General features: G+C 23.2%; 1 protein-coding gene across 50 annotated transcripts in view; it reads right to left on the bottom strand.

The window, feature by feature from the left end:
- The window catches only part of lap (phosphatidylinositol-binding clathrin assembly protein lap), a 95,805-nt gene that overhangs the window by 20,659 nt on the left and 57,646 nt on the right, over positions 1–17,500 (bottom strand). For 16 of the 50 annotated variants that reach the window (XM_043008978.2, XM_086536161.1, XM_043008965.2 and 13 more), the window contains 6 exons: positions 17,099–17,190; positions 15,995–16,175; positions 13,992–14,135; positions 8,056–8,164; positions 2,715–2,744; positions 709–804 (listed from right to left, as the gene is read on the bottom strand). In XM_043008978.2, coding sequence (XP_042864912.1) covers positions 709–804; positions 2,715–2,744; positions 8,056–8,164; positions 13,992–14,135; positions 15,995–16,175; positions 17,099–17,190 — 652 coding nt within the window. The remainder of the gene's footprint in view (positions 1–708; positions 805–2,714; positions 2,745–8,055; positions 8,165–13,991; positions 14,136–15,994; positions 16,176–17,098; positions 17,191–17,500) is intronic. The other 34 variants (XM_086536176.1, XM_086536165.1, XM_086536195.1 and 31 more) reach the window with 5 other exon arrangements.

Here is a 17,500-nt window from a genome sequence, read left to right on the forward strand (position 1 = left end):
GGAAAGTGGGGAGGGGGGGAGGGAGAGAGGGAGAGAAAGAGAGGGAGGGAGGAAGAGGGAGAGAGACAGAGAGGAGGAGGAGAGAGAGAGAGAGAGGCAGAGGGGGAGAGGGAGGGAGAGAGATTGAGGAGGAGGGAGAGAGGGAGGGAGAGGGGAGAGGGAGAGATTGAGGGGGGGAGAGAGAAAGAGAGAGAGAGAGAGAGAGAGAGAGAGAGAGAGAGAGAGAGAGAGAGAGAGAGAGAGAGAGAGAGAGAGAGAGAGAGAGAGAGAGAGAGAGAGAGAGAGAGAGAGAGAGAAAGAGAGAGCGAGAGAGAGAGAGTGCAAAAGAGAAAGAGAGAGACTGAGATTAATAGAGAGAAAGAGAGAGAGAGAGAGAGAGAGAGAGAGAGAGAGAGAGAGAGAGAGAGAGAGAGAGAGAGAGAGAATGAGAGTGAGACTGCGAGAGAGAGAGAGAGAGAGAGAGAGAGAGAGAGAGAGAGAGAGAGAGAGAGAGAGAGAGAGAGAGAGAGAGAGAGAGAGAGAGAGAGAGAGAGAGAGAGAGAGAGAGAGAGAGAGAGAGAGAGAGAGAGAGAGAGAGAGAGAGAGAGAGAGAGGAGAGAGAGAGACAGAGTGAGAGGTGGAGTATCAACAATGAACCGTGCAAAACTTAAAAGAAATAGAAGAACGGAGTAAAATCAAACTAAGGTCCATGCAGAAAATACAACTTACTCTGGGATGTACTATTGTTGCCAAAGACAGCATCAAACGCATTATCAGAAACAAAACCAGTGGAGGTGGAGTTTTGAGAGACACTCTGAGAGACACCTGCGAGGAACAACAGCTCAAATTACTACCAGGCATGACGGCTACTCTCACTGAAAGGGGCCCGTCCTCTATGGGGAGTCGAATAACAAAACTATATGTATATCTTGCATTCCCTCCAAAAAATAGAAATGGAGAACTACTTCTCTCAACTAGAACAAATAATCAAATGAAACATTTAACAGATTCATACTATCAAACCTAAAATAAAAAAAGTGTATATATATAGATATTTAAACACTAAAGGAAAATTGTAAAATACAGATACTTAATGAATACTCTTATATTCTCATCAAATCTCTATGGTTTATAAGGGAAAGTCTTTCTTAATGACAATCTTTAGTCAAACTTCCTTCTGCTACTTTACTAGTTTCATAAAGCAAACATTTAAAGGAAAAATATCTAAGTACCACAAACTCTGATGTGAAACAATAAATTTCAAGAAAATAATAATAAAAGGAAAAAATATGCATACCAATAACACATAATTCAATAACACATGAAGCATACAAATATTTCAAGCACTTCTAGAAAGGGATGTCAATAGAAAAGAATTGTGGTTTCATTTATCTTCATTGGCTGAGATGTCTGCCATTTCGCAAAGAATGTGTATATCTTATAAACCTTATTGTTGCAGACTTATGAAAAATGTAACACAGAATATAAGTAAGAGTCACTACAGCATTCAGAATCAATAGAGATATGAAAATGAATAAGACAAATAATATTTAATTGACCATGCTCAAGCTCAAAACTGCTAATTAATACATCAAATCTACATAGACAAAATCTATCAAGGCAATAGTCAGCATTGCATATCTACTAGAGGATCACATGTATTACATGACTATATATATATATATATATATATATATATATATATATATATATATATATATATATATATATATATATAATATATATATATATATATTTTATATATATATATATATATATATATATATATATATATTTATATATATTTATATATATTACATATATATTGTATATATACATATATATATTATATATATTATATATATACATAAATAAATAAATAAATAAATAAATAAATATATATGATGCTATACATCCCCCCCCCACTTCTAACACACTCTCGCACACAATCATGCATGTAAACACACATACACACACACATACACACACAGGAACAGATGCATGGATGCACGCACGCATGCACGCACACTAACCTTTGGTAAAAAGAGCTTACCTTTTCTCACTAAACAATTAATTGGATATCTTAACTTGAATTGTATTACATTCAGGCAGTGTCTCAGAACATCAAGTTGAACAATTAGCTTGTTATTACCATCATGTACTGACTGACTATAATCCTCGCTTTAACATTTTTCTTACTCTTAAACCCCATACCACCACATATACTTATCAACAGAAATTTGAAGATAATACAATTATGTTACGCCATAATAATCACTATTATTACATAATAGAGACATAGGACATTCATCTTCTCATGAGTTAAATAGTATAAAGAATGTAGACAATGAAATTGTGGATTTTGTATTCATGTAAAGCAAAGATGCTTGCTTATCTGTGTGTTTTTCAATGGTGCAACAAAGACTAACATACGTCTAGATACATTTTAGTAAAGCCCTAATTTTAGGAATGCTCACCTAAAACTCTTCAAAATCTAAGAATCAATGAATGATCTGGCAATATCCCTGATTGTGATAAAATAACTAAAAAACAGTATATATGGTATACAAAAATATTTTGAGGGTTATGAAGACATGAGTGTTCTGCAACATCTAAAAGTACAACATCCAGCGAAAAAGAAGGATAACTACAGCATAATGAACATATAATAAACTATTTTTTTACAACAATCATAAGATCATATTTTGACAAAACCATTTTCTTGCTGAACTTACTTGCAGTCATGAAGCCTTCATCTGGGAGTTCTCCATGAGTAGTACACAAGAAAATGAATTATTTCTATCTATACAGTTAGCATCACTAATTATGTCTACACTATAAATAAATATTTCAAAATATACATAAATATATATATATATATATATATATATATATATATATATATATATATATATAAATATATATAATATAAATATATATATTCATATATTATATAAATATAATATAAATATATAGAATATTATATATATATATATATAATAATATATATATATATATATATATATAAATATATATCTATAAATATATAGTAATATATATAAAATATAAATATAAATATACATATGTATATATATATAAGATATATAACATAAATATATGAATATATGAATACATATATATATATATATATATCAAAAAAAATATATGAATATATGATATCTTATATATATATATATATAATATATATAACAATAATATATATCTACAATAAATAATATGATATATATATATATATAAATATCAATATATTCTCTATATACTATATATATATATATATAATATATATATGAATAATATATATATGATATATATATATATATACAATATATATCAATATATATATGAATATATATATTATAATCTCTATATAATATATAAAATATATATATATAATATATATCTATGAAAAAAAAGATATAACATATATATATATTATATATATGAATATATATAATAAACATATTATATGAATATATATATATACTACATAATATACATATATACCCTATGAATATATATACAATATATGATATATAAAGAATATATATTTAAATATTTATATACATATGAATAACAATGCAACAGGTGAGTATATCCAGATCAATAATATATATAATATATAAGAATATATATATATATTCCATGTATAAGATCCTATATATGACTATATATATATATTCATGTAAATAATAAAAATATACATATATATACGATATAGTATACTATATATAACTCTAGTAATGATATCAACTAACAATTCTATAATCATGTATATCTAGGAAAATATATTCATATATATATATATCATGATATATATATACACAATATATATTATATATATATACGATCAATAATAGATAGTATATATCGTATATTCATGTTATATATATATAATATTCAAGTATATCTAAATATATAATATATATATATATATATATATATTTCAGTAAATATATATATATCAATATATCATATATAATCAATATATATATAATTCATGGTAAGATATTCATACTATACTAAATATATATTCATATATCTATATATATATATCATATATATATCTATTCATATATATCTAATATAATACATAATATATATAAATATTCCATATATATATAATAGATATTATCTATATCTATATATAAAACCTATACATATCATAAATATTATATATATCAATAATATATAAATATATATATATGAATAAAAATATATATAAATATAATATATAATATATAATATATATATATATATATAAATCAATATATAATACATAATATACATATTACATATCATACATAACATAATATGTGTATTTAATATATAGTCTATATATATATATATCAATGTATATATATATATATACCTATATAAAACTTTATATATAACTCTACATATCATATAATATATATATATATAAAATATATGTATATTAGCAATATAGATCATAAAATCCACTACCTTATATATCTATATCGATATAAAATCAAATATATATATAACTCTCACAGACACACTCACTATAAATCTCAATCTCACTCACCACACAAACACAACAACAAACTATAACACACACTCACAACTCAAACCCACCAAATCAATACCTACCAACCCAATTGAATAACTAACAACACTAAATATTTAATATTTATAAATATCAATCTAACAAACCCAAAAACCAAAACATCAACGCAAAACAACAATATTAAATATCACAAAAAATCAACATAATATATATATATAATACCCGCTAACCCATATAAATATAATATATAAATATAAACTAAACCCATACATAAATATCAATATATCACAAATACAACAAACACACACACATAAACACACCTAATCACTATATAAAAAATAAATAACTTTAACACTCTCCCAACTATCCCACACCAAATAAACCAACCACACAACACCACGCCCCACACACCACACCCAGCACACATTTCATCAAAAACCAACAACCCACGCAACTAAAACATCACGACACAAACACTCACACTCCCTCACCAAACTCACACAAACAAAATAACTCTCTCACTCACTATGCATATATATCAATATAGAGTATAGCCTATATATACATATATAATATATAAATAACTATATATATATATCTCATATATACCATATATAACTATATATACAATATGATATACTATATATATATATTATATCCATATATACGATATATATAAACATACTACTAACTCAATAAATCTGTCAATATATAACTATATATCAATATATAACTATCTATATATACCTTATATATATACTCACCAGCCCAATGTAACTATATATAATAAATATATATATTTAATATATTAATATATATATATATATATGCATATATATATATATATATGCTATATATATATATATATATATATATATATGTAAATATATAAATATTTATGCATAATGTATATATATACATATATAATATATATATAAATATATATATATTATATATAATAATATATAAATATATATATATATAATAATATGATTATATATATATTATATATATATATATATATATATATCCTCTATATAATAAATGCAATATATTGACATAATATGCATATAGATTGACATAGTGTATATAGATATATGTATGTTGATGTGTTATGTATATATATAATATATATATATATATATATATATAATATATATATATATATATATATATATATATATAAATATATATATATATATATATCATAATAACTATATAAATAATATATTGTCGCATATAATATTTGAAATAATATATGTAATATACATATGTTATTATATATGATATGTATGTCGGTAATTAAATATATATATATATATATATATATATAATATATACATAAATATATATAAATGAAGTGTGTGTGTGTGTATAAACAAACATATATAGTAAAGATATGTACATGTATATGATATAAAATATATGCAAAAAAAAAACAACAAAAAATAAAAACTAAAAAAAAAAAAAATATATAATATATATATATATAAATATATATATATATATATATCGTATATATATATATATATGATATATATGAGTGGGTGTGTATGATGTGTGTATTTATATAAATATAAATATATATATATATACATATACATATATGCACACACACACACACATATATAAATATATATATATATATATCTATATCTATAAATATATATAGTCAGGATTCAGCCTATCTTATGATAATCACAATGAATTTTTTTACCATATCTTTGTTCACATACATATATACCCTTTTCATGTTTGGAATCAGTGATATCATTTTTGAACTTTATCCTCAATGTGAAGCTCTGGGTTCAGATTCTTACAATATTCCGGGAACTTTTTATTTTCTTGACATAATACCTAATACTGTTTCTCCTAGCTTTTACTTGTATCAAGGTAAATTTTTGCTATTGGAATACCTGATTGCATGGCATATATTGGCGTTAAATTCCATATTACAGGTGCGATCCTATTTGAACAAGCTTTCAATGTCTTTTGGGAGATATTGGCACAAACCCTCATCCGTTACTCTTCTCAGAATTTTTGCATCATCTGCTAACACATTCAATTAACTATTTGAACTGATGTTTAACCCCAGATCATAAAGGAAAATAACAAACATCACTGGTGATAATAGTGGTATTCCACTAGTCACTTTTCTCCCTGTAGAGGGTTAACCTATTAACAACGGATGATGTTATATCATGTCATGGCTTGGCGAGTCTTCTCGCTAGGACAGGCTATTTTCTTCTTATTATCTTTTCTAGTAATTTACATATTACACTTCTTTGTGATATTGGTCTACAATTACCACTCTTTTGGTAGGTTTGAAAAGTAAAGAGTAAACAAATTATTTTAAGAATCCAACTGGAAATACAATCTAGTTATTTCACATTCATTTTGTATAACCCCTTTTGTACATCCTTTATTTCCTTTTTCCTGAGTGTGATGTCATTGATATACCAAGATACAGTAAATTCCTCTCTGCTTCAAAGCAGATGTCTTTAACAAAGGTGGAATGCAATTTCTTAGTGTGTGAGTCTGAGTGTGAATATGTTAAGAGATTTTGTGTGTGTGTGTGTGTGTTCTGTTGTTTGAAGGTGTGAGTGTGTTATGTAAATAAATAAATATATATATATAAAATATATATATATCTATATATATATATAAAATTATATATATAATGTATTTATAAAAAATAGCATTTATATTTGTATGTAAATATATAAAACATAAAATCATACATATATATATATAAATATATACTATATATAAATATATAATATAATATAAATATAATAAAAAAATAACTATATAAATACAATTTTATATACAAAAAAATTTCATTTAATATTAAAAAGTAATGAATATACATAATATAACAAATTTAAAAATATATATGCATATATAAAGAATGTAAATAAGATATACATAGAAAAATACTACATATAATATACATATAAATATATATATTACTATAAAAATATATATTAATATATATATATACATATAATACATATAAAAAAAATAAAATCAATTTTATATTTATATATGTGTATAATGTATATAAATATATATCTATATATATATAAATAATATATAAAAATATATATATATATATTATCTAAATATAAATACTATATAAATATATAATTCTATATATATATATATAGAAATATAAATAAATAAAAATATATATATATAAATATATTAAAAAAATAACACACATATCCACTTTTATAGAATATGATATGAATAATCATGCATCAAAGAACAATTAGATGTGGCTCAACAGGATTGGGGATAAAAAATAATACAAAATTTTATGTATTCTACAAATATTGCACACACACTCGCAAAGAACATTAAACATCAAGTTTTTAAAGTGATACAGATCACTAATAAAGCAACTGTTATGGTCACTTGTAAATAGAATAATGTGATTCATGCCACTGTAATTTGGGAATAGTATTGGAATGGAAGGAAGAAAGGAAGGAAGGAATTTCGGCCCAAAGATGTATCGTTCCTACCATTAGTGTACGTCTGTGTAGGGGCTGGAGCAGTGGTAGCTGGGCCAGGTATCATGTCAGCAAATGGATTTCCTGCTAGCTGAAGAAGATCATCTGATGCTTTACTAGCCTAGAAAGAGGAAATAGAAAGAAAGTTATTTATCAAATAGGACACACACATACACATACACACACGCACACACACACGATATATATATATATATAAATATATATATATATATACATAGTGTATATATATATATAAAAATATATATCAAGTATATCAATCAATAATATAATAAATATATAATACAATATATATAATATATATATAATATATACTATATATAGAATGTAAAATATATAATATATATATATATAAATATATATATATATATATATATCATATATATATATAAATATACAATATTTAATATATAAAATACAATATATATAAAATATACATAACAAATAAATAATATAATATTTAATACAATAAATTTAATATACTATATATATAGTATACATATACATTAAAATATATATACATTTTTTATATATAATATATATATACATATAAATATATATACATATATATATATACATATATATATATATATATATATATATATATACATATATATATATAAACATATATATATATATCTATATATATAAATATACATATAATATATAACTATATAGTAAATAAATATATATTATATATATATAATAGGTTAAGTAAAAGTTATATACATAATAATATATATAAAATAAATATAAATATAACATTATATATATATATATAGCACACACACACACATATTAAATACACATATAAATAGATCTAAATATAACACACACAGACAACACAAACAAACACAACACATCACACACTCACACACACACTAAAAATATATATATATATAAATCTATATATATAATATATATCTATATATATATAAATATATAGTATACTATATAATATATTAATATAGAATATAAAATATATATAATAATATATATATATAACACATACATACAGAGATATAGACTATATATATGTTAATATAAAATAAACAAATAGAATATCTGATGTATCTATCATATATATGATATATAACTAACAATATACATATTGTATGCATAAATATATTTATAATAATATAATAAATATATATAATATATATAATATATATTTCATATATATAAACATAAATATTTAAATTATTATATAACAAATATAATTATAACTATCTATCTATCGATCTATCTACTAATATATAATAATTGATATCAATTATTTATCTATAAATATAATATATAATATCTATCTATAATATATATATATCTATTATATATATAAATATGATATATATATATTACTATATATATATATACATGTCTATATATATATTCAATATGTATAAGTTATATGTATATGTTATATGTTATATAAATATTATATAATATAATATTGTTATATATATTATAAATAAAAAAATATATATATATATATATATATAAATACTATATGACATATATATATTTATCTATATATACATAGCATATATTATATATATAAGTATATTTATATATATATAATATATATATATATGGTGTATATAGCTATATATATATATCTAAAAATAACTATAGTAATATACCTATACAAATATATATTTATATATATATTACATACATATGATGTATGAGATATATAATATCTATATATTATATATACATCTATATATATAATATAATGTAAATGCATATATATATGTATTTATATATATATAGATATTTAAACACTAAAGGAAAATTGTAAAATACAGATACTTAATGAATACTCTTATATTCTCATCAAATCTCTATGGTTTATAAGGGAAAGTCTTTCTTAATGACAATCTTTAGTCAAACTTCCTTCTGCTACTTTACTAGTTTCATAAAGCAAACATTTAAAGGAAAAATATCTAAGTACCACAAACTCTGATGTGAAACAATAAATTTCAAGAAAATAATAATAAAAGGAAAAAATATGCATACCAATAACACATAATTCAATAACACATGAAGCATACAAATATTTCAAGCACTTCTAGAAAGGGATGTCAATAGAAAAGAATTGTGGTTTCATTTATATTCATTGGCTGAGATGTCTGCCATTTCGCAAAGAATGTGTATATCTTATAAACCTTATTGTTGCAGACTTATGAAAAATGTAACACAGAATATAAGTAAGAGTCACTACAGCATTCAGATCATAGGTGATATGAAAATGAATAAGACAAATAATATTTAATTGACCATGCTCAAGCTCAAACTGCTAATTAATACATCAAATCTACATAGACAAAAATCTATCAAGGCAATAGTCAGCATTGCATATCTACTAGAGGATCACATGTATTACATGACTATATATATATATTTATTATATATATATATAATATAGATATATATATATATATATATATATTATATTATATATTTTTTTATATATATTTTATTATATATATATCTATATATTATATATAGATATACATATATTATATATATATATTATATATATTTATATATATTACATATATATTGTATATATACATATAGATATATATTATAGATATATATATTTTTATATATATATAAATAAATAAATAAATAAATATATATGATGCTATACATCCCCCCCCCACTTCTAACACACTCTCGCACACAATCATGCTTGTAAAACACACTTTCACACTCACTTACACACACTGGAACAGATGCATGATGCAAGCCGGCATGCACGAACACAAACCTTTGGTAAAAAGAGCTTACCTTTTCTCACTAAACAATTAATTGGATATCTTAACTTGAATTGTATTACATTCAGGCAGTGTCTCAGAACATCAAGTTGAACAATTAGCTTGTTATTACCATCATGTACTGACTGACTATAATCCTCGCTTTAACATTTTTCTTACTCTTAAACCCCATACCACCACATATACTTATCAACAGAAATTTGAAGATAATACAATTATGTTACGCCATAATAATCACTATTATTACATAATAGAGACATAGGACATTCATCTTCTCATGAGTTAAATAGTATAAAGAATGTAGACAATGAAATTGTGGATTTTGTATTCATGTAAAGCAAAGATGCTTGCTTATCTGTGTGTTTTTCAATGGTGCAACAAAGACTAACATACGTCTAGATACATTTTAGTAAAGCCCTAATTTTAGGAATGCTCACCTAAAACTCTTCAAAATCTAAGAATCAATGAATGATCTGGCAATATCCCTGATTGTGATAAAATAACTAAAAAACAGTATATATGGTATACAAAAATATTTTGAGGGTTATGAAGACATGAGTGTTCTGCAACATCTAAAAGTACAACATCCAGCGAAAAAGAAGGATAACTACAGCATAATGAACATATAATAAACTATTTTTTTACAACAATCATAAGATCATATTTTGACAAAACCATTTTCTTGCTGAACTTACTTGCAGTCATGAAGCCTTCATCTGGGAGTTCTCCATGAGTAGTACACAAGAAAATGAATTATTTCTATAAATATAAATTCTTGATATATATATATATATTCATACCATATATATAAGTCTATATATATAAATATCAACTACATATAAATCACACACACACACAACTTATTATATATATCTATATATATATAATATAATATATAAATTATAATTTAAATTAATATTAATACATTTATACACACACCCAACACACACACACACAAATATATATATTAAATATATTTATATATAATACTTCTAATATCTAATATATATATCTAAATTTCAATATATAAATAAGTAATATATTTATATAAATATATTTATATACTATTATATATATATGAATATCTTATTTATATATTATATATTATTTATATATATATATGTATTTATATATATATATACATCTATCTATATAATATATATATATTATGTATATACAAATTTATATATATTTATGTATATACATATATACATAAATATATATACATAAATATAGATACATATTATTAATTAAAAATATATCTAAATATATATATATACATATTTATACATAAAACATATATATGTACATATATATGTTGTATATAACATCACATACATATATTATCTATATATTATAATATCATATTGTTACTATATTTACATATTATATTATATATATATCACTATATCTATTATCTATATACATACATATATATATATATATATATATATATATATATACAATACATATATATAATAGACATACATACATTAAATAAATATACATACATACCATAATATAATATATATATTTATATATATATTATATATACATACATACATATATTTATATATATTACATACATACAATATTTATATATATATAATATACATTATATATATTGTATATATATATATATATATATACATACATATTTACATATATATACATAATATATAATATACATACATACATATACATAATATACATACACACACACCTATATATATATATATAATTATATATATTTATTATATAAATATATATATATTACATACTATATTAATATATAAATATATATTACATATATATAAATATATATATACATATAAACATATAATATATATATACACCATACAATACATATATATATTATTTATATATACAATATATAACTATATACATATAAATAATTATTCTATATATAAATATATATATATATATATAGACATACATACATATATATACATATACATATACATACCATATATATATATGTTATATATACATATATTATACATATACATGTATAATATACATTTATATATAACATATATATTGTATATTTACATATATATATAAATATTATATCTGTATATATATTATATATATATATATATATATATATATATACATATATACATATACATACATATATATATTACATACTTTATACATATCTATATATATAACATACATATATGTATATATATATGTGTAAATGCTATGTATATATATATTACATTACATCATACATACTTATATGTATTATATATATATAATATATATATGTGTGTAAATGTTGTATATATATATTACATATACACATAACTTTATAGGTAATATACACATACATACATAATATTACCTGACATATATATTTATATATATATAAAATATTTATAATTTATATCTATATATACTACATATACACTATACATAATTGATATATATATATATATATATATTTTTAGAGATATATTTATATAGTTAAATTACATATATGTATATATATATATTTGTATGTTGTTATATATATGTTATTAATATATAGTAATATATTAAATGTATATATATATGTTATGTATATGTATATGATATATATGTTATATATGTATATATAAAAATAGTATATATATATATATATAGATATTTAGATATATATATTTATATATATTGAATGTGTATGTATGTGATTGTATGTCTATGCTATTTATATGTTTAAATATAGAGAGTTAATGTATATAGTTATATCTTGAGTGATATATATATATATATATATATGTTTTAATATATGTATTGTTTTTGGGATTATGTTTGGATGTATATATATTATGTAGTGTGTTATGTATAGTATGTATGAATGTAGAGAATAAATAGCTATCTATCTATCTATCTTATCTATCTATCTTATATATATATATGTGTGTATTTATATAATATATAGATATATATATATAATATATATATATTATATATATATCTTATAATATATATATATATATATTACACCCTATAATTATACATACAACATACATTGTACATACATTAAGAATAAATATATATATATATATATATTATATATATATATTATATTACTATATATATATATATATAATATATATATATATATACATATCATACCTGAGCAGCAGCGGCAGGATCAGCAGTCTGTGCTGTGCCAAATAAGTCAATGATTTGAGATGAATCTCCATTATTTGTTATTGGAACTGGAGGAGCGTCAGTAGTAGGAGAGCTTAAGAATGGGTTGTTTTTAGCATGATCCGTCTGGAAGAAATAATAAACTATGCAGCTACATTACATGAGAGAATAAGGAGAATATTTAAATAGTATATCCTCATGTTTACATAATCAACATTATTTGTTTATCTAAAACACCAATATTAAGGTTGTTCTTAAAAATAAAGTATCACTAGTATATCACATCATGAACAAGAGAGTGAACTTGTATCTATTACAAAAAGTATCACAATTCTAGGTTACTATCAGTTAACATATATTCCTTGTCTACTCTATCTCATGAAATATAATCAGGGATGGGGTCAAATACAAGTGCCCAAATACAAATATAACCACAAATACACTAACTTTGTTAAGAATGAATGAAAATACAGATACAAATTATCAACTCACTTAATCTTCAGTTACAAATGCAAATACAACTATGAAATTTCAAATATGAATAAAATACTAATACAATTGGTACCAAATTTGCAAATATGGAACTTCAAATACAAATAAAACACAAATATGATTAGTACTACACTTTCAAAATACTTTCCTCTTCATTATAAAAAAAAAAAAGAAAAAAAGTATAATATTCATTTGGCCATCCCCAGCTATTGGGAGGAGAAACAAATTTGTCTTATTTAGCAACTTAACGCAATTGATAATTCTGCATAATCAAAGGAATCAAATCAATTCTCAATATTTGTTCCATAAGTTCATGAGAAAGTTATTTACCATTAGCTCATATTAATGTTCTTAAGACACAGATTAACTCATTCATGCCAGGGATTATATTTGCAAAATGCCGCTCTTGCTGGCTAGATAACAAGCACACACATTGACTAAGAGTGGGATCTCTCCCAGCACACTACCACGCTGCGCTTCTTAGACCACTTTTCACCTGCCTGATTCAATGGGGTGGTAATGAGTTTTTTTTTTTTTACTGATTTACATTATTTTCATAAGTGAATAAAAATGTGTCTATAGAAATGGAACTCATATGATTATAGAAATACCTAACCACATGAAATGCCTAGCGGGGGTGAAATATCATATTGATGTGATATCACATCACCTGGTGCGAATGGGTTAAGAAAATAAAAGAAAATAAAAGAATTTTTTTTTTTTTTTACTGACTCATCATATGTAGTATGAGATAGTTATTTCCAAATAACTGAAATTTATGCAGTTATTTGTAATTTGCCCATATAAAAATATTAGAGATTATAATTTCAAGTTTCAGAAATATAGACACTTATGTATAACTGCCAAAAAGTAAATTTCCAACTCTCATTGTTGAATCAGAATGATTCTAAGCAATGGCCCCTGTACCAACTGACTTTCTTATCAACATATAGACTGATGATGTCATATTATGGATAAAAATTCCCTGAAATCAAACTAATACTATTCAACTTTAGCAGAGGTGGTAAATTAGAACAGTCTATCATATATCAATTACTAATAGTACTTAACAGACATGTGTATTTCAAAAAGTTAATCAATCAGGCTGAGACACCTTTCCTGCTATACTAATGTCTTTTCATGGAGGCAAAAGCAGAGGGGCTTCTAGATACTGGCAAGCCAATTCAGAAAATTGTTCTGTACAGTGGCTTTTTAAATCAATAAAATGAATTGCTTAAATGTATTTGATCGTATTTGAAGCAAATACTGTAAAAGTATATACAAATGCAAATATGCATAAATTAAAATTCTCAATTATAAATAAAATACATTTATCAATATATTTTTTTTCTTTGTAAATACAAATTCAAATACATACCTGACCCCATCCCTGAATGTAACATAATGTCAATTAATGTTAAAAGACACCTTGTATTTATAAACACACACAATTATAAGACATAAAATCATCCACTAATAAAGGCACAACGTACCTTTAGTTTCTCATACATGGCTTCTTCCTCTGCCAGTGCTGCTCTCTTTGTTGTCTCATCAAGAGGTCCAGTCCCATTGTTGTTGGTAACAGGCTCTCCCATACGTCCATTGCTGCTTACCGAACCAAAGGAAACACTAGTCGAATTGAGGGCCGATACAGCACTCTTGATGTTCACTTTACTAGGGTTTTTTGGGTATGGTTTTGTGTATAGATATAAAAATGTTGGGAACGTTTAGGTCAAGATCAGGGGTAAGTGTTGGCCAAGGAAAGCAATTGAAAGCCATAATGGGAGTGTTGTCAGTGGTATTAGTGCAATGGCATAAAAACATGAACAGTCCAGAAGAGAGTGAAAGGTAAATATCACCACAATAATAGAGAAAGCCAATACATCCCATTGGATTGAATAGGAAGTAGAATCATAGTTAGTAAAAGGATGAAGTGCACAAGCAAATAATTTACCAAGTAAGCAAGTTTGTTATTATTAAGTACAAGTTTTCATTTGGTTAAGGCATGATAAATTGTATATAGGTTAGGGGTTATACAGTTTTCATTGTACAAAAAATACAAAAGCAACATAGAAAAATAGCCATATATGTGATTACAAAAAAAAAAAAAAAAAAAAAAAAAAAAAACAGTATCCCAAAAAATTACCCAAGCCACAGAGATTATATCAGGAAAAATAAGAGAACCAAAGCATTAAGCAGGAAAGTAAAATACAAAATTAATAAGTGGACAAAAGTAAAACAAAACACACAAGCAAAATCCCATAAGAAATACAAAATAAAAAAATAAAAAACAAACAAATACATGAAAAGTTGCATTATCAAGAAATCATGTGTACAGGAATAAGGAAAGGATGGTGGGGGGAAGGGGGGAGAAGGGAGAAAAAAATAAATTACCAAAAAGAAAAGAAATTATATGGATAATATAAAACAAGTGTTAAGAAAAATAATACACACAAAAATAACCTACAACTAAACCAGCTCTCATCTGGCATCAACAAGTAATTGTTCCAATGACAAATCTCATCAGCCTTTTTTGCCTTTTAGTTCAGATCAGAACTTGTAATCCCTCCAGCTCTGTAAGAGAAAACTTGACATACCTGGAGTTAGTAGAAGCTGCAGAAGTAGGTGGTTTTTTGCCTTCAAGGGATGCTAGGTGAGCTTCTAAAGCATCCAAGAGACTGCTTGGTGCCTATCAAAATCAAAAGAACATGGTAATCACTATCTCTGGATAAACTTCACACCAAAATATTTTGATATTTGTAAAGGAGGTTTGGCCAACTAGTAATTCAGTATATTATTGATTATGATTGATATCCTTACGTTTCCTTAACAGAGTTTCATGAGCTATCACTTTATGCTTCCATTTTACATAAAAAAAAAGAATGAGACTTTGAGACCAACCAGATTTAATATTCCTAAAAAAATGATGCAACATGGCAAAACAACTGTCATGGTTATCTGTAAAATATTCCTCATTTATGAATCTAAAAAGGATAATA

Source organism: Penaeus japonicus, unplaced genomic scaffold, assembly GCF_977035675.1.
Source record: "Penaeus japonicus unplaced genomic scaffold, GWHDUDI00000001_assembly GWHDUDI00000004, whole genome shotgun sequence".
Lineage (NCBI taxonomy): Eukaryota > Metazoa > Arthropoda > Malacostraca > Decapoda > Penaeidae > Penaeus > Penaeus japonicus.